The sequence below is a fragment of the Oryctolagus cuniculus genome, chromosome 19 (assembly GCF_964237555.1).
Source record: "Oryctolagus cuniculus chromosome 19, mOryCun1.1, whole genome shotgun sequence".
Taxonomy (NCBI): Eukaryota; Metazoa; Chordata; class Mammalia; order Lagomorpha; family Leporidae; genus Oryctolagus; species Oryctolagus cuniculus.
The window spans coordinates 47,025,584-47,053,565 of NC_091450.1; the positions used below are offsets into that span (position 1 = coordinate 47,025,584).

A 27,982-nucleotide genomic window follows, 5' to 3' on the forward strand; every position below is an offset into this window, starting at 1 on the left:
ACCCACACTGGGGGAGGATGCAGTTCAGGGGCCACGGTGCTTCCATGGCCCTCTTCTGAGCACTGTCAGAGAGAGGAAACAGTCTGGAGAGACCTCATGGGATGCAAGAGGCAGTGGGCCACACCAAGCAATTCCTCTGTTGTAGGACCAGCTTTTCCCCATGCTCTCAGAGTGGTGGAAGTGAGTCCTCTTCCCTTGCTGGGATTCAGATCATCAATGAAGCAACTGCCAGGCAGAACAGTAACATTTACAGGGTACCGCCTATGCAGCAGGTGCACGCTAGGTGTGTGGTACTGCCTTGGAGCCTGATTTAATAAAATATTAAGTGTTTACACACATGAGGGGTCTTCAAATGTTCATGGAAAGTGTACACTATCTTTTAATTCCATTTGTTGACGAACCCTTTGAAGCACCCAATATATTTAAATTTAAAATATTAAACACATATTTAAGTATATATTTAAAGAAGACCGAGTTCTGTGATTAAATATGGTGCACACTTAGTTCTCAGGTCGGTACACCTTGCATCCCTGGTTCATCGTGGTAGCCCATAAAGCTGACTCTGCTTTTGATCTGTAAGGTTAAAAGATATGCCTTGTACCTATCTCATATTAGTCATCACAACTACAAATATCTGAGAAAACCAGCTTTATAAAGAGAAAAAATCCATTTAGCTCATATTTTGGGGGGTTCAAGTCCAGATCAGACAGTCCTACTGATCTGGCCTCTGTTGATGGTGGTAATGGTGGATGTGAAACACAGACTGCAGCTGGAGCCAGGGACAGAGCAGGTGGCTGGGCCCAATCTGGCTTTTACAACCAAGTCTCTCATGGGAACTCTTTTCTGAAGGCATTCTCCTAGTGACCTAAGAACCTCCCACTAGGCTTACCTCCTACTAAACACCACAATTAGATGAAGTTTCTACTCTCTTTTCACCTTACCATCTGGATTTAAGTGCATGAGTTTGAGAGACAAATCTTGCTGACACCAAAGCATAGCTTTTCCCTTCTCACTTGGGATAACTGCTTCCCAGGTTGAAAACCCAAAGTCACATTTGGAAGGGCCTGCACATCTAGGTCATCAGTGGAGCCAAAGTATATTCACTTAATGCTTATTAAGCAATTGCCATGCTTGAAATGTCAAAAGCCAATGGAGTTCTTTGGGTGGGAAGGATGGTGGACAGGTGAATACAACAGGTGTCATGTCGCACAAGGAGGGCATGGCACAGAGAGGAAGACAGCATGGGTTCCCAAACGGCTCTTCAGGAAAGCAACAGGCTATGGGGGAAAAGGGCCCAGATGCTAGAATCTTAAGGCATGGTTTGTATCTCAGCTCCACCCCTTGTTTTATTATCTTTTTTAATTTGTAAGATGATGACACCTGTTTGTCTTTTGAAGAACCTAACACACTTTGGCTCACTACAGATGATCTCATACACAAGGACACGTATGATCTTCACAATAAATATTTAAGCAGCTCATATAAAATGATGTTCAGAAAAGTGCTTTTAATAACATGATGCTCTCTTCAACATGAAGTAGTGCTTTTTATTACTGTTCAGTTATTATTATTGAACCCAATCTCCTCTGTTGCTGTCCTGAGAAACCAAAGGCATGTACATTTTTAGATTAAGAAATTAGGGAGCTGAAAAATCACTAAGAGTCCCAAAAGGGAGATGAAGCCCAAACTGAGTCTTTCGGGTAGGACAACCAAATACTGCAGGTTCCCGCCAGTTCTTCAACTATTCCATTCCATAAACATGCAGATAGTTGGCAGCTCATAATTAAGCCAGATTTGGAAAAACAATAGAGAAAAAGTGGCTCCTGGTTACTTTTCATTTAAAATGTTTATTTTCATCTACCTGAAAGGCAGAGAGAGAGAGAGAGAGGTCCTCTGTGTACTAGTTCACTCCCTAAATGCCTTCAATAGCTAGGGCTGGGATGCAGGTATCCCAAGGGGTGGCTTAACTTGCTGTGCCACAATGCTCACTTTGGTTCCTTTTCAAGTAACTGAAGATGCCATGTAAATTTACAGCTAGCATTTCTCAGCATGACAGCTCTGTGGCAATCTGACCTTCCAAACTGTGAGTCTGATAAAAAAAGAATAAAAAGAAATCCATTCACCCACTGAATTTTGGGACTTCTTTAAAGTGCAAAGCTTGGCTAATTACTAATATATTGCAATGCAGATATTTTATTATCTTTCTCATACTAGGATGGTACAGTTATGAGGCACAATCATGCTATCTAGAAGCTGCCAAGGGGGATCAGCTGAGGCAACCTTACACATATGTGTGTGACATACACACATACGTGCGTGACAGAACACATGATGTTAACAGCTTCAGCAGTACAGACGTTCCTGGTATTCAGGTGGCCCAGGGTTCATGGTCAATTTCATGAGGCTGCCAATCATCACCTCCACCACGCTCCTCCTTGGCTTTGCGACCCTGCCCTCAGGTAAGCCATCACATCAAGGCAGAGGCTTTGTTCTAAGACAAAACAGCAAGACTTTCCTCTGGTAAAGCAGACTCGTGCACTCAACCCCAGGCGTTTCCAGAATTATTCTTATGGGTCAGATAATACTAACAATCATGTGAGTTCTTGAAACACATTATGGAAGCTAGCTTTTCACCCATTCCCTGTTCTCCCCTAAATACTCAGAGTAGAGGAAGGTCGGCGATGAAATCCACTGCTCTGCTGCCTACAGACAAGTTCATAGTGACGAAGGGAGTCAAGTAACTAAAGCGTTCATGTTAGTTCATCAAAGATGAATGGATATGTAAGAGGGTTCTTCAAAAAGTTCACATGGAGCTGGTGTTGTGGCATAACGGGTTGAGCTGCCCCCTGCACTGCCAGCATCCCTTATGGGCACCGGTTTGATTTCTGGCTGTTCCACTTCTGATCCAGCTCCCTGCTGGTGTGCTTGGAAAAGTAGCAGAGGATAGTCTAAGTCCTCGGGCCTCTGCACCCATGTGGGAGACCTGGATGAAGCTCCTGGCTCCTGGCTTCGGCCTGGCCCAGGCCTGGCTGTTGTGGCTATTTGGGGAGTGAACCAGTGGATAGAAGATCTCTCTGTCTATCCCTCTCTCTCTCTGTAACTCTGCCTCTCAAACAAATAAAATAAATCTTTAAACAAAAGTTCATGTAAAGTGGAATTAAAAATGCAAATTAAAACTAAGTCTCACCTCACCCCTGTTAGAATGGCTCTCATACAGAAATCAACAAACAATAAATGCTGGTGAGGGTCTGGGGAAAAGGTCTCCTAATCCAGCTGCAGAAGACAGTATAGATACCTCAGAAAGCTAAAAATAGATATATGATATGGCCCAGCAATCCCACTCCTGGAAATTTCACCAAGGGAAATAAAATCAGTAAATGAGTTATCTGTACCCTCATGTTTATTGTAGTTCAATTTACAATAGCTAAGATATGGAATCAACCCAGATGTCCATTAGTTGGTAACTGGATAAAGAAATTATGATACACACACACATACACACACACACTGTGGAATACTACTCAGCCATAAAAAATGAAATCCTGTCTTTTGCAACAAAATGAATGCACTGGAAACCACTATACTTAGTGAAATAAGCCAATCCCAAGACAAATACCATATGTTTTTCCCGATCTGTGGTACCTAAGAGTCCCAAAAATGTAATGTATAAGAGTAAAATTGACATTTGAGATTCAATGATTGTTTACAGCCCTAGTCTCTATTGTTGAGGAACAGTGTTTTTTCCTTCATAATGTTTGTTGAACTCATTACTCAGTGTAGGGTTAATTTTATAAGTAGAAAGTAAACTGAAAGTAGATCACTGTAAAAATTAAGAGAAGGAATAGGAGAGGAAGAAGGAAGAAGGGTGGAAGTAGGGGTGGGAGAAAGGGTAGGGCAGGAAGCATCACCATGTTCCTAAATCTGAATACATGAAATACATGAAATTTATATATCTTAAATAAAATAAAAAAGAACTGAAATTAAAATGGCATCTTTCACCTTATTGAAAAAAGATAGCTTATTCTGACATCCATGCATACAACATTTTTAAAAAGTTTATGAAAATGTGTGTCATAACTAAACTATGCATGGATTTCAAAATTTTTTTACATGAACAAACTTAAATTCCAATTCTATTTTCTAAGAACTTATGGAAGTCCCCCCACATGACTAACTGAATGAAACAACAAACAGGAAGTGGCCTTGTTTAGGCATTTAGGTCTACTTGTAAGTTTCCTTCAGTGACTTCAAAGAGTCAACACAGATGTTACTGCATCTACCCACAATGCTTACTCTCTCTCAGGAATTCGAGAGAGATGAAAGAATAGAGCCAATTCTTTTGTAATCTTCTTTCCACTTTGGCAAAGAGAAAATACAATCACATATGAATTTCCCTCTGGGTTCTGCCATGATGCTGGGATAAACAACTATAGGGAAAATCAGGAGAGTCAATGCCAGGTCATTGGATACAGCCTCATTTTAAGGATGACAAAGATCAGGCTCAACACCATTTGGTAACTTGCCTAAAGCCACACAGCTTGTTGGTGAGAAATCAGAAACCAAGTCTTCTCAGGGTCCTTTTCTAGTATCCAATTACTGTGGACAATAGAACTTCTAGAACCTGTTCTTTCTTTTCACTATTTATTCCAAGAAATGGAAGATGTGTGACAAAGTTCCAGTAACTCCTGAGTATTTATTTAGTTGATCCACATTTAATTGAATGTCTATACCTTTATAGCCTATCTTCCTTGGGTGTATGACTTAATAGTAACAGGGAGATTATCACACATACATATTCAGTACGAATTAAGCCATTTTTTTGTTTGGCCCCCAAAGACAATACTATGAAAAAGAAATCTTAATGAGACTGAGGATGCAAAAAAAATTTTCAGCAGAAATTTAATCCAGGGATGGTATCAAGAGGGATTTTGGATGGGTATGATGTAATCAGGGCAATTGGAACTATGATGATGTTGAAAGAACAATAAAATGTCATTTTAACCCAGACATAATCTTGGAGGAGTAAGAAGAATCTGGGTGAATGGGCATCAGGGAAATCAGGCATCCAAAATGGAAACTTGTTGAAACTTGGCCAAGTATTGCAGAAATTGCCCAAATAGGCTAAGAAATTTATAAATGGCTTAGAAAGGCTTGGCCATGAAAAAACAAAATTGTGAAAAACCAACTGAGGAGGCCTGAGGGAGAGACCACAGCTTTGTTAGCACCCAGAAAGCAGACACGAGGATGGATGAGGTCCACTCAGCTGAGTAGCAGCCTTCTACCTTGGTTTTCTTCCTCCCAGGAAAGGAAATGCAAATTTAACAGAACACTGAACACCAAATTCAGGCCTGGTACTGGCTAAGCGATGTAAAGAAAGAATATGAGCCCCTGTTCCTGGGGGATTGGCCGTCTGATTTGCTGCTATGGAATTTGGAAGGGTGGAGAAAATTCCTTTTCTAGCTGCAAAACAAGACAGCCACCTTTAAATCGTCTCCTGATCAGAACAAGACCTATTTCAAAACCAAGGACGGGGGTTCCACAAGCAACAGTGAGGGCCCTCTGAGCGTCTGGAATGTTGCTGATGGCGTGCAAACTTTACTGAGTGTGAAATGTGGCCAATCAAGGGATGGAGTTCTACCACTCTAAGCACAGGCCACAAGTCCTGTCTTCAGTTTGACATCTCAGCACTTTCTGGGTCCATCAGGAGCCAAGTTAGACATGTGGTTTGTGTTGAGTTAGGAATATAAGCCTCTGCTGGTTTTCTTTGCTGCTTTCCTTAGACGCTGCCCTGTGCCCACACAAGTGAACAGAAAATGATCAAAATAACAAAGTTGCAGCTTTAATTAAAAATTAAGAATGCGGGACGGCGCCGCGGCTTACTAGGCTAATCCTCCGCCTTGCGGCGCCGGTACACCGGGTTCTAGTCCCGATCGGGGCGCCAGATTCTGTCCCGGTTGCCCCTCTTCCAGGCCAGCTCTCTGCTGTGGCCCGGGAGTGCAGTGGAGGATGGCCCAAGTGCTTGGGCCCTGCACCCCATGGGAGACCAGGAGAAGCACCTGGCTCCTGCCATCGGCAGCTCGGTGCGCCGGCCGCAGCACGCCGGCTGTGGCGGCCATTGGAGGGTGAACCAACAGCAAAGGAAGACCTTTCTCTCTGTCTCTCTCTCTCACTGTCCACTCTGCCTGTCAAAAAAAAAAAATTTAAGAATGCACTAAAAGGTGTGTGCATGTGGGGAGAGAGGGTGTGGAAAATCAGTGGCTTTGCATTGACACTTAGCCACTGTCCCAGCAGCTGTGCTAGGTAATAGTGAGCCAAGTCAGGAACACAACCTTCTCCGGTGGTCACTTTGACTGTGAGCAGCCCTGAGAGGGACAAGTGCACCCATGAGTCATGCAGAAGGCTTGCTTAGGGAAGGGAGAAGAATTTCTGTGAAGAGACTTCATAGGTGCATACTGTGTGCTTATACCAGATATCTGCATACGCAAGTGCCTGTGGCACATGCAACATCTCTACAGCTCCCAAAGTCTTTGTCTCAAGAGCATTAAATGTGGCAGAAGAAAATATTTCTCTGAGATGTCTGTCTTCTATAAGGCAGTAGTTCTCAAGACCAGCTGGGTGCCAAATGACTGAGGTTGTATTTTTAAAAATACAGGTGCTTTGACCCCATCCGAGAAATCCTGACTCAGAACCTCTCTCCTGTGATGGGAACCGAGAGTAGCTGGCACATGGTAATGGCTGCTAGGGGCACAAGCACTACACAACCCACCTAATACACCACCCAGTCCTCCCGGGACAGCACCCTTGTCCTTGGGCTCTAGGTTATGCTCGAAGGAAAGCCTGCCAATTGCAAAAGTGGCTCGGAACACATGGTCTCGGGACCCTTCAAAATTTAACAACACTACCTCTTGGCCTGTATCAGGATGTAAGTGCCCTTGCTCTCTCCCCAGTTGATTTTCTCTCACCTCATCCCAAGTACAATCAACAGAAATGAACATTTACAGTACTCACCACGGACCAGACACCAAACCGAGTGCCTTTGTTTGTTACAAGAAATGAGTAGGGCTCTTGTTGCCTCCATTTGGAAGGCGAGAAAACTGAGGCTTGCTTACTGCAGCAAAGTGGTAAGGGACAGAGTCAGAAAGAAGGCTAGGCCATCACACACCAAGGCCAAGTGCATGACCGCTGGGCCATCCACCCTCCAATCAGCTCTGTTACATGGCACATGTAAAAGGAAAAAGGAAGTGAGTCGATAGAGAGCTACTACCTTTAATGTCCACATTAACTTCATAACCAAATAAGAGTGTGTCTTAGCATAGTGGGCTATTGCCAGTGATAGAGAAAGAAGGAAACAAAACAAAATAGAGGCCAAATATGTGGAAATACGCATGTTGCCTCTTTGTTCTTCTGCTACCAATTCACTGCGAGGAGGAGACTGGAATAATTGCTTAATTTGGGTGATTAAGGTGCCAAGTGCACCTTCTTCTCTTTGCTCTCCTGACAATGAGGAACAACCCCACGTCTGAGGTGCACAGTGTTAACAGTCTTCTCTAATTCCCCGCCCAATTTCCACTCCTCATCCAAGCGCTCCCGGTTCCTGACATAAAGTGAAATGTATTCACAGGGCTGCGGGGGGAGCCGCGGGGAGATGCTCCGCTCAGCGCCTCATCAAAGCCTTTGCCAGCACAAGGATGTCTCCTGCATTTAGGGGAAGCTCTGCTTTTTAAAGCCCCTTTCCTAGTCACTTCCACATTAATTAGTAAGGGTATCATTTGATAAATTACAGCTTCGTATCAGAGGAAAGCAGAGTTTATCTTAATTCAGTCAGCTGTGGGAAATACGGTTCCCTAATTTTAGACCACCGGTTCTGCAGATCCCCACGGAGTAACAGAATGACAGGTCTTCCGGAGAGAAATCCCTGTGGGTCTCCTACAAGTCTCACTTTTGCCTCCAACAGCATCCCTGGTGGGGCTGGCTGAGGGGATCCCAGGACACTGAGTGGCATCTTTTCCTCCATTAGCAATTCAGATTGCAAGGCGAATCCTCCAAGCAGCACATGAAAGCAGCCCTGTTGGCTGGGGCTCTGAGAGGGCGCGGGCGAGGGGCTGGAGCGCAGAGGAGGTTGGCAGGGGCCAGGCTCTGACAGAGCCCAGGTCTGGGAGGATGGTGTAAAGCCGCTGATAAACACCAAACAATCGCAGCCCAGAAAGGGGGCTGCCTGACAGTCCTAACTACAACAGGGCCGTGCAGGCACGGCTGCAATTACAGAGGCCTGATTGCTCCTGCCGGGGAGCCCCTGGAGAAGCGCTGCATGGCAGGGCAGGGACCGATGATGGGAGTGCTCGGCCGTGGTGCGGCTCCACCACAGTCCCAAGGAAAAACGAGCGGGGGCCCGGGCAGGAAGCACGCCAAGCATTCGATGGTTCCTGCCCGCCACCTCCACTCCCCTGGACTTCCCTCCACGCTCCTACTGAGTCTCCTTTTTCCCCTGAAATCATCTCAAGCTCTGAGTGGGGGAGTGGGAGACCTCCTCACCCCCCACTGCTCTGTCTGATGCTCTATGGCTACCCCAGGGTGCTCTCCACCTGCAGGAAGCACCTTGGCCCCAGATTCCTCTGACAACCACTGGCAGGCAGCTAAATTCTAGAAATTACCAGAGTTGGGTGACCAGCTAGTAGATATCCCCAGGACTCTGAGGTACCTGACCTGGGATGAGGGCCATGCACTGGGATCTGTCTCTGCTTTCCCAGGCAATCTGGGTGTGCAGCCATGGTTGGAACCACTGATCAAGATGCTCACAAGCAATGCAGAACTTGGCATCCTGAGCACCTCCTACCTGCTGAAGGCTGCAGATGCTTCTGGAATTAATATTGACTTTTCAATAAAGAACGTCTGCTTGGTTTGGAAATCCCAAATAAGGCCCAACCTCTTGAGGAAGTGCCACAGACTTGGAAGTGAGGTCATCCATTGCCTGTGTATGTCTTGGAATGGAGAGAAGTCACCAGTCCCTCCAGGGGGGTTAACTATGCCTGACAGAATGAGCTGATGACTGCTGAAGGAGCCTGGGGGGCTGGAGTGTGCAGTGACCACACCTTCAGTCCCATCACTGCTGACCTTCTGTCCCTGGTACCTCCTGCACACTGGCTGCCGGAGACACCAGGGGTCCTACTTCCAAGGAACTAAGCCTCGCAGGGACTGGAGGAAGAAAGCTCCTACTTGTCAGTTAAACAAAAGAATAATCCACAGCCCCCTTTTTCAGTGTGTACTTTCGCTGTCATCCAACAGCCCATTACCATGTCACAGCACAGCGCACCCTTCCATAGGTCACTTTGTTTAAAATGACATGGATAATGCACATGTCAGCAAGCTGACAGTCCCCGCCGTCCTTCAGAGATAAAAACCTCAAGGCGAGAGCCTGTTCTTATCTGGGGGACATGCATTGGTCTATCATCCAACTCAGGCAGAACATGATTTCTCCAGAGAGCACTTTTTTCATTTCCTGATTTTAAGGAAATCAAATAAGCACCATTTGTCTTCATCTGAATATGCTTGACCTGCTCAAATGATGATGTCTCGCATTTTATAACGGGCTACATATGCTGAATTCAAATTAACGACGGAACGGAACAAGAGCCTTTAGATCTCTCTCGGAGGCTGGCGGCAGAAAAGGAGGAGAAAATTCTGGGCTTGGTGGGAAGATCCCACTAAACACTAACAGCAGGATTCTGAGTACAGTCTGCAAGCGCGGATGAGCTGGAAGTCAAAGAACAGGGCCAAGGATGGCCCGGGAGTGGGGGAAGGGAGGGCTAGTCCACCTTCTGGGCGTCACACCTAATGCAGCAACCATGCCATTCTGGTCACTCTTTTCAAAATACAAAACACATCAGTGAAAATGAGAAGAAATTTGGCCTGGAGGTTGGGGCAGCTAGACAGACAGCCCAGACAGACAAAGGATCGCTTTGCTTTAGGCAGCACAAAGTTTACTTCACCGGGTTGTGATCCAGTCTTCCGGAAGCTCAAAACCTGAGTTCCATTTTGTTGATCCGTGTTGAAGTGGAAGTCGGAGGCTGGTGGCCAGCAGCCTCACAATAGAGCATGCACCTGTTGAAAGGACTGCCCTCCCACCAATGAGAGCAACTGCCATGTGCCCTCCCCTGCCCACCCGCCACCCCATGGTCAGACACCATTACCATTTCTATTAAGAAGACCAATAGGTACAGAAAAGCAGGAGCAGGCATATGGGTCAGGAAAAGGAAGGCAGAAATGACATTGTAAACACGGACCTGCAAGTTTAATGTACCCATCACGGATTTCAAGAAATTGGATGCCTATTACAATAATGTCTTTTTTAAAAAGTGCTTTTTGGGTCTCTAAAACATCCTCTATAAAGAGAAAATCAGTGTCACATATCTGTGATATTAAAGGGTTTGTTTAAAAAAAAAGTGCATCTCACAAATCAAACATATTCTATCTTATCACAGGAAATGTCACTGTGTGAATAACACTCATCTTTCCGGAAGAAAAAAAGCACTGTCAACATGAAGTGGCATCTCACCCTGCCACCGTGCACAGGAGGACCAGAGTGTTTGCAGTTTGATCTGTGCTGTGCCCGTGATGAGGGGAATCTTACCTTCTCTTCCTGGTCACTGTCGCTGTCACACTGAAAAGGAAGACAAGAGAAGAAAGGTTAGTGCAAGATTAAGGGCTTTTGCTTCTGAAACCCTTCTATGCCCCCAAATAAGCATGCTGGAGAGTGGATTTTTTTTTTCCATCTCTAGTGCTAAGAGAATCAGAAGCAAAATCAGAAGCACAAAGTTGTTCTGTTGACTTCACCCAACACTGTGCTCGGGCTCTTCCTGTGCTCAGAGTGCAAGGTGCTCAGTCACACAAGTGAGCATCCCCCACTGCACAGCAGAGGGGGCACCCAGCTGGGAACCAACCCTGCTACAGGAGTAAGTGAATCAAGGTCATTTAATGGAATTCAGAGCAAAATCATCTTAACACGAGCTGTGCTGCTGGTAGCTGATGCGAGGCTGGGTCTCTCCTTGCTGGGCTAAGAGACAGTGACCACTGAGGATTGCGTTCTCTCCGCTGGACTTCGAAGGCAACAGAACATAATGGGCCAGGCTCACAATCTGTGATGCTTGCCTCTTCCATAGTTGAGAGGTTCAGAGAACAGCATTAACATTTTCTGCAGAACACGTGCCAAAAACAGGGTCCTAACAATATGGGTGAACCATCATGCTTTGGGGAAGCAGACTCAAAACTTCCAACTGTTGAGCTGGGTTTGGAATAACCAGAGTTTTAATTAACTCAAAGCTTTGCATTCCTCATCATAAGAAAAAAAACCACTTTTTTTAATAAAAAGAATGTTTTGTTAATATTATAATTTAAAGTAGGGAGAGTCTTGTTAGAGTAAACGCACAGCAGATAAATACAAGGGGCCTTCTAAAGGTTCATGGAAAAGTGGAATTAGAAGGTAGTTTATGGCCGGCGCTGCGGCTCACTAGGCTAATCCTCTGCCTTGCGGTGCCGGCACACTGGGTTCTAGTCCTGGTCAGGGCGCCGGATTCTGTCCCGGTTGCCCCTCTTCCAGGCCAGCTCTCTGCTATGGCCCGGGAGTGCAGTGGAGGACGGCCCAAGTGCTTGGGCCCTGCACCCCATGGGAGACCAGGAGAAGTACCTGGCTCCTGCCTTCGGATCAGCGCGGTGCGCCAGCTGTGGCGGCCATTGGAGGGTGAACCAACGGCAAAGGAAGACCTTTCTCTCTCTCTCTCACTGTCCACTCTGCCTGTCCAAAAAAAAAAAAAAGGTAGTTTATTTTGGTGCTAAGAATTTTGAAACCCATGTATATGAAGAGTCTTCAAAAAAAGGTTATGGAAAATGTACAACATAAGGAAATCTATGAATGGATTTCAAATAATAAACACCTTTTAATTCTATTTTCCATGAACTTTTCAAAGTGACCTTGTATATCGTTCACTCAACAGTCCTTCATAAGGCGATGCTAAGCCAGACATTTAATGTAGGACTGGCTCTCAAGTCACTTCAGGTTAGCTATAGACGTCAAATACAGGATCTGAGCAGGGTCATGGCATGACTGGAGCTGTAGTCCATGAGGATGACTCTTTCTGTGGGATGGTGGAGAGGGAATGTATAATGGGGACAGTGAGGGCACGTTGGCAACTGTTTCACTGTCTAAGGCAGGGTGGTGCCATGGTTTGGAAAAGGGAGAAACAGATTGGCAGAGCAATTCAGACACAAAGATATGGCAAGCAAGCAACCTGAATGATTTTAGGATGATGTAGTTTAGTGTGGACACCTGTTCATGGAAGTTGATGTAGCGACGACACTCAATGGGAAATAAATCTGCTGGTAGGACGGCCACTCCTGGCTAGCTACCCACAGACACTCACACACCTTTCTCCCTGGTCTGTATCTTCTAACATTTTGAGGTTAACAAAGGCCAATGTTTTCTTTATCAATTGTCCTTGCATTTAAGAGTAGCTACTTTTGGTCAATGACATTTGGAGTCTGATGAAGTCTCTAAAATGTACTCTTTTTCTCATCACTTAAAAATAGACAAATAAACAACAACAACAAAAACCAGGAACCATCCACCTCTTGCCTTTGAACATGACTGTATTGGCATATGATGCCTGGATCTGTGGTGGCCACCTTGCAAAAATGAGACAAAAGCCTGAACAAAAGCAAGATGGTAGTGCCAAGGGAAGAAAATTCCAACAAAATTGGGTTCTTGAACACATCCCGGGCCAGCCTGCCTCTGGATGTCTTTGTTCAGGAAACAGTAAGTTACCTTATTGTTTGAGCTAACTGATAGTGCCTCTCAACAGAAGGCAGCAAAAGCCTCACTCCAATGGATGCCTTGCTAGTTATTGGAAGATGCAATTTGGGGACTCCTTTACAGACGAAACCCTCTGTCCTGTAATCATTTAGGAACTTCCATCACGATCTTACAGACTAAAGGGTTACAACATTTTCTCCTTCTCCTTCTGGCTCTACAGGGCCATAGGGCAGTGATACAGCCAAGTAAAAAGCATTGCTTTCAACTACGCTTCCAACCTCAAATGGCCTCAATTCACACTCTGGTTTGAAGGGCGACTTCTCCATTACAATAAGTCAAAGAGGTGTGCTAAAGATTGTGAAGGCCTAGAACAACAGATGGATGAGGACCAACAGAGTTCTCCTGGTGGTGCCATCTCTCCATCGCCTTTAATTAAGTCCTCCTTAAGGTTCCTAAGTTCCGGGCACGTTTTCAAGAGTGACAACGCACCGCACAGGAGGGGTGTGGGAGAGAGAAGAGTTTTCTTTCAGGCAGGCTCCTTTTCCCAGATGTTCACAGCTCTCCTTGTGAGGTCATCGATGATAGCCGAAGGCTGTGGCACAGCATTTGCCCAGCTCCCCTAGGATCTGTGTGTCGGGGAGGTTTGGAAGGAACCACCACTGCTCCCGCACCCCGTCCTAACAGCAGTACGTCCCTGGGAATGGTTATTTCCATCAAAGTGTTAAGCTTTCCTGCTTTCCAACAGTCCAGTTCTAATTTCAAGGTCCACTTAATTCTGCATCAAGTAATTACTGATATACCCAGAAGCACCTTGTCTCCAGAGTTAAGCATATGGTGAAGAACTGAGACCTACTGGTATCCATTATGGAAGCAGCACGGATGCCAAGCCGATTAAAATGCTCAGGCTCCCCGCACAACATGCCGCGTGAGTGACAGCTCCTCGACAGGGCCAGTCGCAGAGTCTGCCAAAACAGTCTCGGCTGCACTGGGGCCCACATGGTGCGCTGAGAAAACAGTTCCATTTCTGGTATTAAATTCCCATACTGACCCGAGGACTTTGCCGTGAGCTCAGCAGGAGCGCACCATCCAATTTACAGCTCCGCTCTCCGGAGCCTCGAGTGCCAGCCCCTGGCAGAGACGAATGATGGTCAACCCCTCCAGCTCATAAATTATGCAAAGGCAATAAATGCACTCAGCAAACAGTGCCTAACGTTTGCCGAGGCTGGCTCCTAACACACTCCGTAAAAAGCCAGAAGCTCGACACATACAAGGGGTCTATTCCACTCATAAAGGGGGTTTGTTGACAACCCCAGACGGAAAGCGAGCCGCAGTCCTAAGGAGTCTTTCTGCTCGGCTGGCAGCGGTTTATGGGGCTGCTTTATGAAAAAGGGAGGCTGTTTTACAGAGTCAGTGTGGGCAGAATTCATGGTCTCAAATTCACATTTAATACACTGCATGGCTTTCACACCTTAAGTTCAATACATGGTGGATTTTTGGCCAAATGATTCTTGGTCTTCAAAGGTTAAAAGAAGAAGTGTCTGCTCCCTGGTCCCTAGGTGCTCACTCCAATTTATAAGAGTTCACACTGAGCCGCCTCTCGATTCAGGTTTACGTTCTGCACGAGGCAGGGAAATGGAAAAGGCATGTCAAATGCAGAAAGGGGGTCCCCGCTGATTTGACCATTTTAAGCATTTTGACATCAGGGTCCTGCTCCGGTTTATTAGCAAACAGGTTGCACACCAGCTACCAGCCAGGGGTGACGGAGTCCTCTCCATGACAAGATTTCAAAGCCCTTTGTGAGAAGCTGCAAACATTGTCCTCCATTTTAAAAGAACGGCGTGAAAAGGAACAACCAGCTCTTCCATCATGGACAGGGAAGAATTCTTGGTCACTCAGCCTTCAGGCAGCGAAGACCCAAACCACACAAAGAGAGGAAGGAGAGAGGGCAGGCAGTGAGCAATCGCGGTCATGGGCCTTGAATGCAGAATTAGCCAGCACTGCTTCCCAGCCTGAGTCCCTGCAGGCGTCCCACCTAATTCGCATGAAACGTCATCTGCACCTTCTCATTGCTTGCGTTTCAGAAATTAGCAGTGAATTAGTGGGTGCACTGTCTTCCTTTCCTAGCCAAGGCTCACCCCTAAACTCAACCAGCCCACTCACCAACCACCAACCAATTCACTCAATATGTTCCTCTTCTAAAAATGCTCATTTTTGCATACATTTTGTTCAAACTGTCCAAAAATCTATAACTGATAAGGAAATAATGTTCACATATTATGTAATTCTATTTGTTAAGGAAACATACAATTTTTAACCTGTTTTTATTTATAGCTAACATGTTAAGTATTTTAATCCATATAATCTTCCCAGTAACATCACTTTTAAAAAATAGCTCCATTGCAACCCAGTGTGGATTGTAATCTATAATCTAATTTAAGAACTCCCCTAGTGCTTGGTAGTTAGGCTGCTTCATCTGAATATTCTGGAATTTTACCCCTCTGCATTCATTCACCAATATTGCTCTTCCAGGACCTTTTCAGGGTCCTTCTGTCTCTGCAAATTCTTTAATATCATTGTCATCCCAAAGTTGTATTTTTAAAGAATTTACTTTCTTTTATTTATCTGAAAGGCAAAGAACCAGAGACAGAGAAATCATCTGCTGGTTCACTCCACAAAAGTGTGCAACAAACAAGGCTTGGCTAGGCTGAGGTCCAGAGAAAAATCTGACTCTCCCACGGGAGTGGCAGGGATCAGGTACTCAAGCCATCACTGGCAGCCTCCCAGGTTGTGCATTAGGGGGAAGCCGGAACTGGAAGCAGAGCCAGGCCTTCAACTCAGGCCTCCCACCTCCCTGAATTGCATTTTTCGTTCTGTTGTTTCTATGTGGTTTCTAGGGGAAGTCCTTTATGACTTCCTTGGCTTGGGGCTGGTGTTGTGGCATAGCGGGTTAAGTCATCACCTGCGATGCCGGTAATCCCAAATAGGTGCTAGTTTGTGTCCTGGTTGCTCCATTTCCAATCTAGCTCCCTGTTACTGCACCTGGGAAAGCAGTGGAAGATGACTCAAGTGCTTGGGCCCCTGCACCCACATGGGAGACCTGGAAGAAGCTCCTGGCTTCAGCCTAGCTCAGCCTTGGCTATTGCAACCATTTAGGGAGTGAACCAGCAGATGGAAGATCTCTCTCTATCTCTGTCTCTCTCTCTTTTGTAACTATGACTTTCAAATAAATAAATAAATATTTTAAAAAATACTTTCTTGGTTCTTCCTACCATTTACCTGCTGAGATGAAAACTAAATGGTATGCCCACATTTGTCATCTGGGTGACTATGAGAAAGCTATTTAAACTCTGTGCTTCAGTTTACTTATCAGTAGAATGTGGCTCATGACAGCATTTTCTAAGGTGAGTTGGGGGCAGGTGTTGTGGTGCAGTGGGTTCAGTTGCTGCTTGCCAACACCCATAGTGTGTTATCAGAGTGACTGGGATCTGGACTCATCTCAGCTTCTGATCCAGCTTCTTGTTAATGAATGCCCCAGGGAGAGGCAGAGACAAAAGCTCAAGTCCCTGGGTCCCTGCCACCCATGTGGGAGGCCCAGATGGAGTTTCCGGCTCCTGGCTTTGGCCCAATCTAGCCCAGGCTGTTGTGGGCATTTAGGGAGTGAACCAGCAGACGGATCTGTCTATGTGTGTGTGTGTGTGTGTGTGTGTCTGTGTCTGTGTGTGTATCTGTCTGTCTTTCAAATAAGCAGTAAAACAAATACACTTAAAAAAAAAACCATAAAACAAGTACATGCATCTGAATAGCTTGGACAGTGCATGGTTCAGTGTACAATGACAAAGGTCAAGCATGATGTGTCTGTTTGCCACTGCCCGCCACCCACTCAAATCCAGACTTACCCCCCCTCTGTGCCTGTCCCACACTTTCCTTGCTAACGGTGTCACCAGTCACTTGACCGGAAGACAAGAGTCTTGTTATCATCCTTGACTCTGTCTTTGAGCAGGCTCACGTTCCTGTCTCTTCATATGCTATTGATTCTACTTGTTAAATCCTCCCTGTCTTCACGGCCGTGGCTGCTGCTTTAGTTCGGGGTTTTACTTTGGCATCAAGAGGCTCAGGACTGCTTTCTAGGGTCTGTAGTCTCTCTCTTTTCTAATCCCAGCCCTTCTCCACCAGAGTGGGCTTTCTAAATTTCTACTCGATGACGATGCTTCCCAAGGCCTGTGAAGACTCATCCTCTCCCCGCTCCTCCCTCTCTCCCTCAACGGAATGCTTTCTAAGCTTTCTGTGCTGAAGGGCCGTTTGTTCTTATTTTCTTTTCTTTATTTCCAATACATCGTGGACCAATACTTTTGGAAAATACAATAAAAATAAATTGCTAGAAAAATGAAAAATATAAACAAAGACATATAATTTTTTTTTACTATCAGATTTAAGAGACAAAATTATGCTACTGATTGCTTTAAAAGCTTCCACATGCCCACTTGCAATTGCCATACGAATCTCATAGGAGTTTAGTTACAAAGAGCCCATGCACTAGCCTTGGTCTACAGTCACACTTTAAAAAAAAAAAAAATTAACTTATTTAAGAGGCAGAAACAACAAAGGGAGAGAAAACGAGAGAGAGAGAGAGAGAGAGAGAGAGAGATCCTTATCTGGTGGTTCACTCCAATGACCACAATGACCCTAGCCAATGGCAGAAGCTGGGAGTCAGGACCTCAATACAGGTCTCTCATGTGGGTGGTGGAAGCCCAATTACCTGACCCATGACTGCTCCCTTCCCAGGGACCACATCAGCAGGAAGCCGCAATCAGGAACCAGAGCCAGGAGCTGAACCCAGACACTGTGATGTAGGACACAGCATCTTCACTGCTGGGCCAAACATGTGTGTCAACACTTCCAAGCAGCAGCAGCCCGACACATCCAGCCACACTCACTCACACCTGTGGCCTTATTATCTTGACACCAGGAATTCCCTCTATCTGAAATCATATTCCTCCAAGTTTCTGCTTAAACACCTGCTACTGACCTTTAAAACACATTCTTCTTGATTTTAAAACATTCTTCTAGGAAGAATTAATCACTTGTGTCTCCATCCCTTACCAAAACTGTGTTTCAGTCATTGGCCACAACAGACTTTTCTCCTGCATGCAGAGCTCAGGTGGGTAAGGGAAACGCTTTGTTCATCTTTGTATTTCTGGGCCTTGGGCCATAGTAGGTGCTCAATCGCATGGATAAGTCAATCTCATTCTTCCTGAGAATTGTTCAATGCAGTTTAAACAAACTATGATTTATTTAGTTTTTTTTAAGTTTATTTATTTGAAAGGCAAAGAAAATGAGAGAGACAGAGACAAAGAGAGAGAGAGAGAGAGACTGATTTTCCTTCCATTGGTTCACTCCTCAAATGCCCACAACAGCCAAGGCTGGGCTAGGACGGAGTTGGAAGCTGGGAACTGAATCTAGGTCTGCCATGTGGGTGGTAAGCACCCATCACCACTGCCTCCCAGGGTGTACAACAGCAGAAAACTGGACTGGGAGGAGAGCTGGGACTCAACCAGTTACTGATAAGGGTTGTGAGTGTCCCACAGTATGTCTTTAACTGCTATGTCAAATGCCCACCCCCAAACTATGACTTAAAAGATAGGTGATTTCAAAGAGAGAAAGTACACACAAAAGGCTGGCACCGTGGCTCACTAGGCTAATCCTCTGCCTTGCAGCGCTGGCACACAGGGTTCTAGTCCCGGTTGGGGCGCCGGATTCAGTCCCGGTTGCCCTCTTCCAGTCCAGCTCTCTGCTGTGGCCCGGGAGTGCAGTGGAGGATGGCCCAAGTACTTGGGCCCTGCACCCACATGGGAGAACAGGAGAAGCACCTGGCTCCTGCCATCGGATCAGCGCGGTGCGCTGGCATGCTGGCCGTGGCGGCCACTGGAGGGTGAACCAACGGCAAAGGAAGACCTTTCTCTCTGTCTCTCTCTCACTGTCCACTCTGCCTGTCAAAATAAATAAATAAATAAATAAATAAAAAGAAAGTACACACAAAAAACTAAGTTGATAGCTTAACACAGGGGATATACGTTTGGACATACAGAGCAGGGTTAACTTCTTCAGCAGGGTCTAGAGTTATAAGGGCCCAGAGGAAAATGTCTCACATGAAAAGGCCCAGAAAAGGTGTAATTCTGATTTTATTATACTTCCTCCAAAGCAAACATTTCTCCCTTCCACTTGGGAATCTGGTCCAAATGGAATTAAGGTCTGCAACACCTCTCTGGCTCATTGCAAATGTGAGAAAAGGCGGAATTCTAGGTGCCCATGATGGAATGCATTCTTAAGCAGAAAGTGGCAATCACTGAATGTATCACAGGCAATGACATTGAGGAGGGCAATGCTCTCTATTCTGCTCAATGGACCTTGCTGGAACAGTTATTTCGTATCTCAAATCCATTTATCATTGCCACCAAGGATGTCAGGGCTGAACACCACTGCTGAATGAAGTTATTTTATTCTTCTTTCTGCCGAAAGGAAATGAGAAGAAAATGAGGGGGAACCCCAACTTGTAAACCGCGGCGTCGAACATCAAGTACAATTTAACATCGGCAGTGACAAAACAAATTGACTCCCCTTTGGGGCAGGTGGTTTATCTAAGGCTGTAAAGACAGCCCTCACCTAGAAGCAATTTCAGAAGAAGCCACCTGCAGACAATATGACACGTAGGAGTTACAGGAAGCAGTATGGTTACCACAACCATGGCCACCGCTCTCTTCCCATCCACCTCATCCGTTGCACTTGCAAAACTGGGGAGCTGATGCTGTCCGTGCCTTTTTTTTTTTTTTTTTTTTTGACAGGCAGAGTGGACAGTGAGAGAGAGAGAGACAGAGAGAAAGGTCTTCCTTTGCTGTTGGTTCACCCTCCAATGGCTGCACCGCGCTGATCCGATGGCAGGAGCCAGGTGCTTCTCCTGGTCTCCCATGGGGTGCAGGGTCCAAGCACTTGGGCCATCCTCCACTGCACTCCCGGGCCACAGCAGAGAGCTGGCCTGGAAGAGGGGCAACCGGGACAGAATCCGGCTCCCCGACCGGGACTAGAACCTGGTGTGCTGGCGCCACAAGGCGGAGGATTAGCCTAGTGAGCCGCGGCGCTGGCCCGTGCTTTTTTTTAATCAAGCCATAAAGCCCTCATTTCCCACCACTTATACTGCTCTCGTCTTGGTTTTGGACTTCAAGTGACAAGCGAGGTGGCTGGTGCCCTCGAAACAGAAAACAACATTTTAATCCTGAAAATGGTTTGAGGAATTCTTCTGATTGCAAAATGGTGCCACTGATAGACGATACCTCCCCTCAATCTCAACAATAATGATGCCCATCGCATCAAAGAGTGCCAATAAAATGGAGGCCTAATGAAAAGACTGACGTTTCACACAGCAGTTTTTTTTTTTTTTTTTTTTGACAGGCAGAGTGGACAGTGAGAAAAAGAGAGAGACAGAGAGAAAGAAAGGTCTTCCTTTTCCGTTGGTTCGCTCCCCAATGGCTGCTGCACCATGCCGATCCGAAGCCAGGAGCCAGGTGCTCCTCCTGGTCTCCCATGTGGGTGCAGGGCCCAAGCACTTGGGCCATCCTCCACTGTACTCCCGGGCCACAGCAGAGAGCTGGACTGGAAGAGGAGCAACCAGGACTAGAACTCGGCGCCCATATGGGATGCTGGTGCCGCAGGTGGAGGATTAACCAAGTGAGCCAGGGCGCCAGTCCCCCATCCTGATCACTTATTAGAAATGCAAATATATTGACAGAAATTGAGTTATCAAGTTATCTAAACCTGAAAGTTTTAAAGCTCACAAATCTATTTTCAACATGTTTTCCCTTTTTGCCACATTGAAATCCAGGTATATTTCATTAAGCAACCTATATGCTGTAAAGTTCCACTTAGATCACTGAAATACTGTTGGGTCTTTGGAAGTGAGGGGAGAAGTGGATATTTCCCAAATCTTTGGTGGGCACACCATCCCCCCCGCCCAGAAGAAAGGAAGTCACATTTTGCCAAGTACAAACACACATAAACCCCACATGAAATTTACTTAAAATCTGAGCCCACAGCCTCGGTGACTGCCAAATTCAGAAAAATGAGTTTCTTGTCCAAAGGTAAAACTGACAGTGTAGGGCCCGGTAATTTGTAAATGATCTCTTTTAAGCTTAAGCACAGATCCTCTGCCTCCCTGTCATTGATTTACTGATTCCAAGTCATCAATAGCATTAATCCGCACCTGCCTGGGGACCTATTACACACGGCTTTGAAGGCGCTGTGAAGCACGAGTTTATTATGAGACCACACTCCTGCATCAGGGAGACATGCTCCCCTATATTCGTGGGCAGCATTCTCCTGCGACCCCCTGCAAAGCTGCAGTTCCCCCTTTCTGTACCACAGCTGCTTGTTGTTTTTTGGGGGGGGGGCAGGGCGAGCCCCCAGTGTTCACTTCAACTAAAGCTGGGTTCTTTCTGGAGTTCCTGTGTGAGCTAATAAAACCCAAATTTGCTGATGAGTACAAAGGCAGAGAATGTTATGGGTTAAAATAATACAAGAGTCTATTTTTTCCGCTGTGTTGTGATCCATAGAAATCACCCTGAGCCTTTTCCCTTTCTTCTCTGCCTGGGAAGCCAATTGCTTTGATTGCAGTGATATGAGCTCGCTAAAATGACTTGCCCTTGCTTGTGAGGCAAATGGAACATGCTAATAGAACTTATCGCATTACCCGATGCAAAAGTGCCATAGCTCATTACTTTAAGATAAAAGGATATCATTGCAGACGGCAAGCAGAATTGACTTTCTGAGGCCCGACTTGATGATGATTTAATCAACTGCTCTCTTTCACTTCTCATCTCTGTGCCTGTCGGTTTCACAGGTGCCGTTAAATGAGACACTCAGAAAGTGAGCGGAGGGAAAGAAATTGCTGTCATTACTTTTCAAGAAAGGAGGTATGCAAATTTTCGACAGAAAGATTGCGTTCATAATGGGCCTGGTAAAATACAAGGATCATGCTTGACAGGTGAGGGCAAGCCATTTGTATGTCCTTAAAGCGAGCAACGGTCCTCGTTTAGAAATGTGCACAGTAAGAGAAGCTACAAATGAGAGGCCTGGCAGGGCCGGGGAGAGGCGGTGCAGACCCAGAGGTTGGTTCAAGCTGGTGTGTGTTCTAGAGAGGGGGAGGATGCTTCAGACTCGAAGCAGCCAAAGCCAGACAGCAGTTAACAAAGCTGGGTAGCTTTGTGAACCAAAATCCAACAAGCTCTTGAAAATACGGTATCTGCCTCCTTCCCCGATGTAGGTAACTGTGGAGCCAGATTACCTGGGCTCAAATCCTGGCTCTACTGCATCCTGTTGGAGAGACCCTCTGGCAAGCAACTTGATCACTCTGTGCCTCAGTTTTATCATCTGTCGAATGGGACTACTGACAGACTGGTTTACTCCTAATAACAAAGTATAAATATACATAATCCACATAAAATGTTTACAATAGTGCTTGACACACAGGAAGCACTCAACAGATGTTAGAAACCATTCATTCTTCAACAAAGACAATCTTTTTACTTTTTAAAAAGATTTATTTATTTCTTTGAAAAACAGAGAGAGAGAGAGATCTGCTGGTTCATTCCCCATATGAACAGAATGGCTAGGGTTGGGCAGGCCAAAGCCCGGAGCCAGGAACTCCATCCTGGTCTCATCTCTCTCATGGGTAGGAGGGGCCCAAGCACTAGGAAAGACTTTTCCAGGTGCATTAGCAGGGAGCTGGTTCAGAAGTGGAGGCCCTGGCCTTGAACTGGCAGTCATATGGCATGCAGAGGCTTAGCTTGCTGTGCCACAAGGCTGGCCCCAATCTTTTAATTTTTCCAGCACATGTGAGCCAGGTGGGGGCTGGACATCTGTCTGGCCCTCATGTAGATAGAATGGAATTCTTCATTGGTTTCACATGTACCCGTCTTGTTCCACAGGCTCGAGGACAGCTTGTTGGAGAGCCCAGGGAGGTTGTCCCTAGAACTGTCCCGAGCCTAGTGCAGTGTCAAGGTTTCCAAAAAATGCTCAATAATGATTTGGTGATGTGTGGATCCTCCCTCCCTTCCTTCTTCCCTTCCTCGTCACATCCGACACTGCCTGCGGAGCTGCAGCAGCCTTTGGGTAACCTCCGGGGTAGGAAATGTCTGCTGTTAGCTGGGAACCTCAGGTGACCGCCGCAGGCCCAGCCTGGGGAAGCCATGATGCAGCCGGCGAGAGCAGACAGCCTGGCACGAATCACCTTCAGGAAGGGAGAATGACTCTGAATAGATTAAGTGATCAACGTAGTATGAACAGAGGTGTTTTTTCATCCACTTTGCCTTCAATAGGTAATTGTTCTATTTTCTCCAACACTCAGAGTAAAAGCATCTTTCTTAAAGTGCCTGCAACTCCCGAGTTCTTTTTCCCCAGGTAATGAGACTGCTGCAAACCACTCTTCCTTCCCCCACTAAGGCCGTGAGATACTCAGCGTAGCTCCTGCTTTCCATGCTAAGTGGCACCCACATGATTCAGTTCCCTGCCAAAGGGACCACGTCCACCTTCAAGCCAGAAAGTGCAGGAGGGCAGGAGCAGGAATCCGTGACAGCAGGGCAGCCCTGAGCTGTTTATTCTGGAAAAGGCTCGTCTTTCCTGAAGTGCACTGCGCCTCTTATCTCGGCCACACGGCTCTTTCGGGGTAGGGCTCCTCCACAGGAAGCATCGCAGAGCGCTGTGCCCTTGGAGCTGCATGCCAACAGCTGGCTTTTTTTTTTTTTTTTTTTTTTTTGACAGAGTGGACAGTGAGAGAGTGAGAGGGACAGACAGAGAGAAAGGTCTTCCTTTTGCTGTTGGTTCACCCTCCTGTGGCCGCCGTGGCTGGCGCGCTGCGGCCGGCTCACCACACTGATCCTAAGGCAGGAGCCAGGTACTTCTCCTGGTCTCCCATGGGGTGCAGGGCCCAAGCACTTGGGCCATCCTCCACTGCACTCCCTGGCCACAGCAGAGAGCTGGCCTGGAAGAGGGGCAACTGGGACAGAATCCGGCACCCCAACCGGGACTAGAACCCGGGGTGCCGGCGCCACTAGGCGGAGGATTAGCCTGTTGAGCCGTGGCGCTGGCTAGCTGGCATTCTTTACAGAGGAATCCAGACAACAGCCCTGGAGGAGTTAAGGCTTCTGATGGCAGACCCTGGGGACTTGAACCCAGCTCTGTCCGCCGAAGTTCAAGTTCTCAGCCAATACAGCATGCCACCTCACTGTCTCACGCACTACCCAGAGAAACTACTTGAAGCACGTTTTCCTGATTGATTGCCTGTCACAGTGTAGAGGCTATGGAGATGGAAAAGAGCTGCAGTGTCTGTCTGCAGCAGTGACTGTAGCCCGTCAGCTGCTGTTACCCCTCCTGAACCCAGACTCCCTTCGGAGGGGGGTGCCTCACCTAGCATGTGACCCCAGGTAGTGCTCATTAAATTTGAGGCTAAACTGGAGACAAATTGCGACCTCAGGGCTGGAGTTTGTTTGGCTTATCTCTTTGGACACCTGCATTCCATATAGGATCGCTGAGTTCAAGTCCTTGCTCCACTCCCAATTCCAGCTTCCTGATAGTGTAGACCATGGGAGGCAGCAACTATGACTCAACCTCCCCGGCTGTTACTCTTGCTGTCAATTTAGAGCACCTCCAACACTACTGGTCAGTTTCTTTGTTTCTCAGAGTTTGCTTATTTCTTACTTCAACCCAAACCTGGCACCCAGTAGGTGCTCCAGAAATACATGTGAAAGAAAGAAGGAATCACGTGCCCTAGCACAATACCTGAGGGAAGGCGTCACGGAAGGTGTCTGTTTGGCTGATGGGATGGGCACTGGGGTATTTGAAAGGAAAGGGGCATCTGATTATGTCTCTGAGACGGACATGGAAATAATTTTAGCTGAAAGTAAATCCAAAGAAAATAATGCCATACACTTAGAGAAATCAGATTTTTAAGGGTACTCTTTTAAGAAAATCAGGAAACTCAAAATCCTAAAATATTTCTTTCTACATTCAGCTCACTTTAAGCCAAGTAAAGCAATTGGAATTGAACAGGAAAGGGGGAAAATAGTACTCTCATATTGCAGGACACAATGGCCACATTATCAACTTCTCACCAGCCAGGTTTTTTTATTCTTTTAATGCAAGATAGTGAACCGCTTGGCTAAAAGAATACAAATATGGTTTGAAACAAACTGATTTATAATTTTAGAAAGCTGGCTCAAGAAGATCCAAAGATATCTCAGGCTACCACTCCAGTGGATCCCAAAATTCATTCCTTGTTCTTCTCCAATTTATTGGGTCTCTGCCTTTGCTTTGCCCTTTTTAGAATTCATCATATTCATAACTGGGGTTTTAAATGAAATTGTACCCAACAACAGTCTTTATTTTCGGATGGCTTAAACACCCAGTCTTCTATATCATAAACAAGGAAGGGTAGGATTACCATAAATTGTCTGTAAGAAAATACAAATTGCCAAGATAAAAACACCCACTGCTCTGCCAGTCTCGAGTTTCCTGTTTTGACATACTATATGCAGTAATTTGGTCTCCACAATCTCTTATTAGAAAATGAATGTGCTATTTTTCTGAATGCTGCAATTACAATAATTGAATTTAAAATGGGGATTGAGTTTCTCTATTTGGAGGAAAAGAATAATTGTGTATTTCTGATTAAAATCAAGGGGCCTGAAAAGAGGTTGTACACATTCCAGCTCCAGTCTCCCTGAGTGACTCCTTGTCAGGCCAGAAAAGCAGTGAGCCAGAGAAAAGACAAATTCAAACAGCGGCGGCTGAGAAAGGGACCAGCACCTCAGCCGCAGGCCCCGTCCTCTCCGGCCTCATTTGCTTTGTCTCCTGGCCTTCAGTCACAACACCCCTGTGACAGAGGCAATCAGAACACCCAGCACTGTTACATTTTAAATGGCAGCCATGCCGGAGTTCCCCCACTGCGTCAAAAATTAAGAGTTAAAATGCAAGGAAAACAAACATCTCTTTGTGTTGAAAAGGCCCATCCGCTTCTAGACTGCCAACATTTTGGAGCAGTTTTGATTTCTCCACTGGATAATTTTCCAAGGGGACATGGAATGGCAGGAGGAGTCGGGGAGAAGGAGGCTAAAGCTCTTTCCTAAAGAGCTCAACTTCCTTTGTTTCACCAAAAAAAAAAATTTTGTGAAAAGCCACCTTTAAGGTTCAGATGGAGGAAAGGAAAAAGAATGGAGGGGGCTCTCCTGCCTTCTGAATGCTCTTTTGTTTTACCTGTGATGGTTTGTATCAATGTCCTGAAACCCCTACTTGTCCAGATGGGAAGCTGAATTTTTGTCTAATTCCTCCTAACACAGCTTCCTGTGAAAAGAGAACATCTTTCGTTGGTTCACTCCCCAAATGGCCGCAATGGCCAGAGCTGCGCAGATCTGAAGCCAGGAGCCAGCAGCTTCCTCTGGGTCTCCCACACGGGTGCAGGGGCCCAAGCATCTGGGCTATTTTCCACTGCTTTCCCAGGCCATAGCAGAGAGCCAGATCAGAAGAGGAGCAGCCAAGACTCGAACCAGCACCCAGTGGGATGCTGGCGCCGCAGGCAGAGGGTTAACCTACTGAGCCACAGCACCAACCCCTAGAATATCTTTCTAACACAAAGGGAGCCAAGGACTGCCTCTTTATACTGTTTGTTTGTTTTTTTTTCTAGTGGTTTTATTGAGATATAAACGACACCGGTGAACTGCGCGTATTTAAAAAGCACAATCTGAAAATGTTTTTGTGTATATGTCTACACCTGTGAAACCCACCGCATGACCACCACCGCCAACGTGTCCATCACCCAGAAGTTCCTTGTGCCTCACTGCTAGCTGCTCCCTGCTCTCCTGGCCCACACAGCCTACGTCCTTACCCGCAACCACTGATCTGCTTTCTGTCACTACAGATTTGCTTGTATTTCTAAAATTTTATACATATGGAATGACACAGTATTATGCACTCCGGTTTCTATCCTCACTGCTTTCTACACTGACACCTAATTAAGAAGGGGCCCCCAAGTTCGAGTTCCAAGGCAGAAGGCCGCTTGCAGAGGCTGCCTGGGCCAGGGTTTACTGCCATCCCCTAGGCACAGGACCGAGCTCACTTCATTCTCAGGCTTTATTATGTACTTCAGTAATCAATAAGCACTTCTATGGCAGAGGGTTTATTTTACCCTATAAATCCAAGAAGGAGAGAATGATATTAAGACATCAGTATGGATGGGCTCTGCTGCTCTGTAACACTATGAGGACAACACAGGCAACAGATTTAAATCTGAGAAGGTTACAGAGCAGTCACAGCTCCTGGCTGGATGGCAGGGATCGTAAAAGACTCAGGCAAGATCTACAGCGACGTCATTGAGTGCCAACAGGACTCAGAGCGGAAAAAAAAAAAACCAAACTGAACAGACACGCTGGGCGGCCGCCCTGGAAGAATCCTAACCACCGGCTTGAGTGGCACGTGAAGAGCCCCTCTCAAAAATCCAAAGTGATTCTTAATAGAACAAATAGAAAGGTAGAGAACAAATACTGCTTTCAGACTGACTCTGGTTTAGGAAGCAGCCTCCTGGAGAGTCCACGGCCTCACAGTCCCAGGAGATCCTTAATTCTCTCCCCTGCAACTCCACGCCCTAGGGCTCTGAGATAATTATCACTGGAGCACCTTTTCTCTGGCAGGCCCTTGGAGACTCATCCTTCCTTTCAAAAGCAGAGAGGTCAATTCATGGAAGAGGAAATATAAATGGCTAATAAACATATGAAAAAAATGTTCCACCTCGCTAGTAATCAAAGAAATGCAGATTAAAAAGAGATATTTCTTTTCATCTATTAAATTAGAAAAATAAAACCATGTAAATGCCGACAGGCAATGCTGGCAAGGCTGTGGTCAGGTCCACATTTCTGCAGGAATGTCAATTTCCTGTCTGGAAAATCATTTTGCAAGGTGCATCTGAAGAAAAGAGCCCTCACATTTTTCATACCACTTAGCTCAACTCTTCCCTTTCAGATACGCGTATATCTATATCTCTGAAAAAGGAGCAAAATGTCTACAAGAATTTGTTTAAAAATTTCATCACAGAGTTAGGAAACAACCCACGAATACATTATTTATATGGATACTGTCAGCACATAG

General features: G+C 46.1%; 1 protein-coding gene across 9 annotated transcripts in view; it reads right to left on the reverse strand.

Annotated features, from left to right (window-relative positions):
* The window catches only part of AUTS2 (activator of transcription and developmental regulator AUTS2), a 1,249,738-nt gene that overhangs the window by 351,644 nt on the left and 870,112 nt on the right, over positions 1-27,982 (reverse strand). For all 9 annotated transcript variants that reach the window (XM_051847919.2, XM_051847927.2, XM_051847923.2 and 6 more), the window contains one exon: positions 10,628-10,657. In XM_051847919.2, the coding sequence (XP_051703879.1) occupies positions 10,628-10,657 (30 nt within the window). The remainder of the gene's footprint in view (positions 1-10,627; positions 10,658-27,982) is intronic.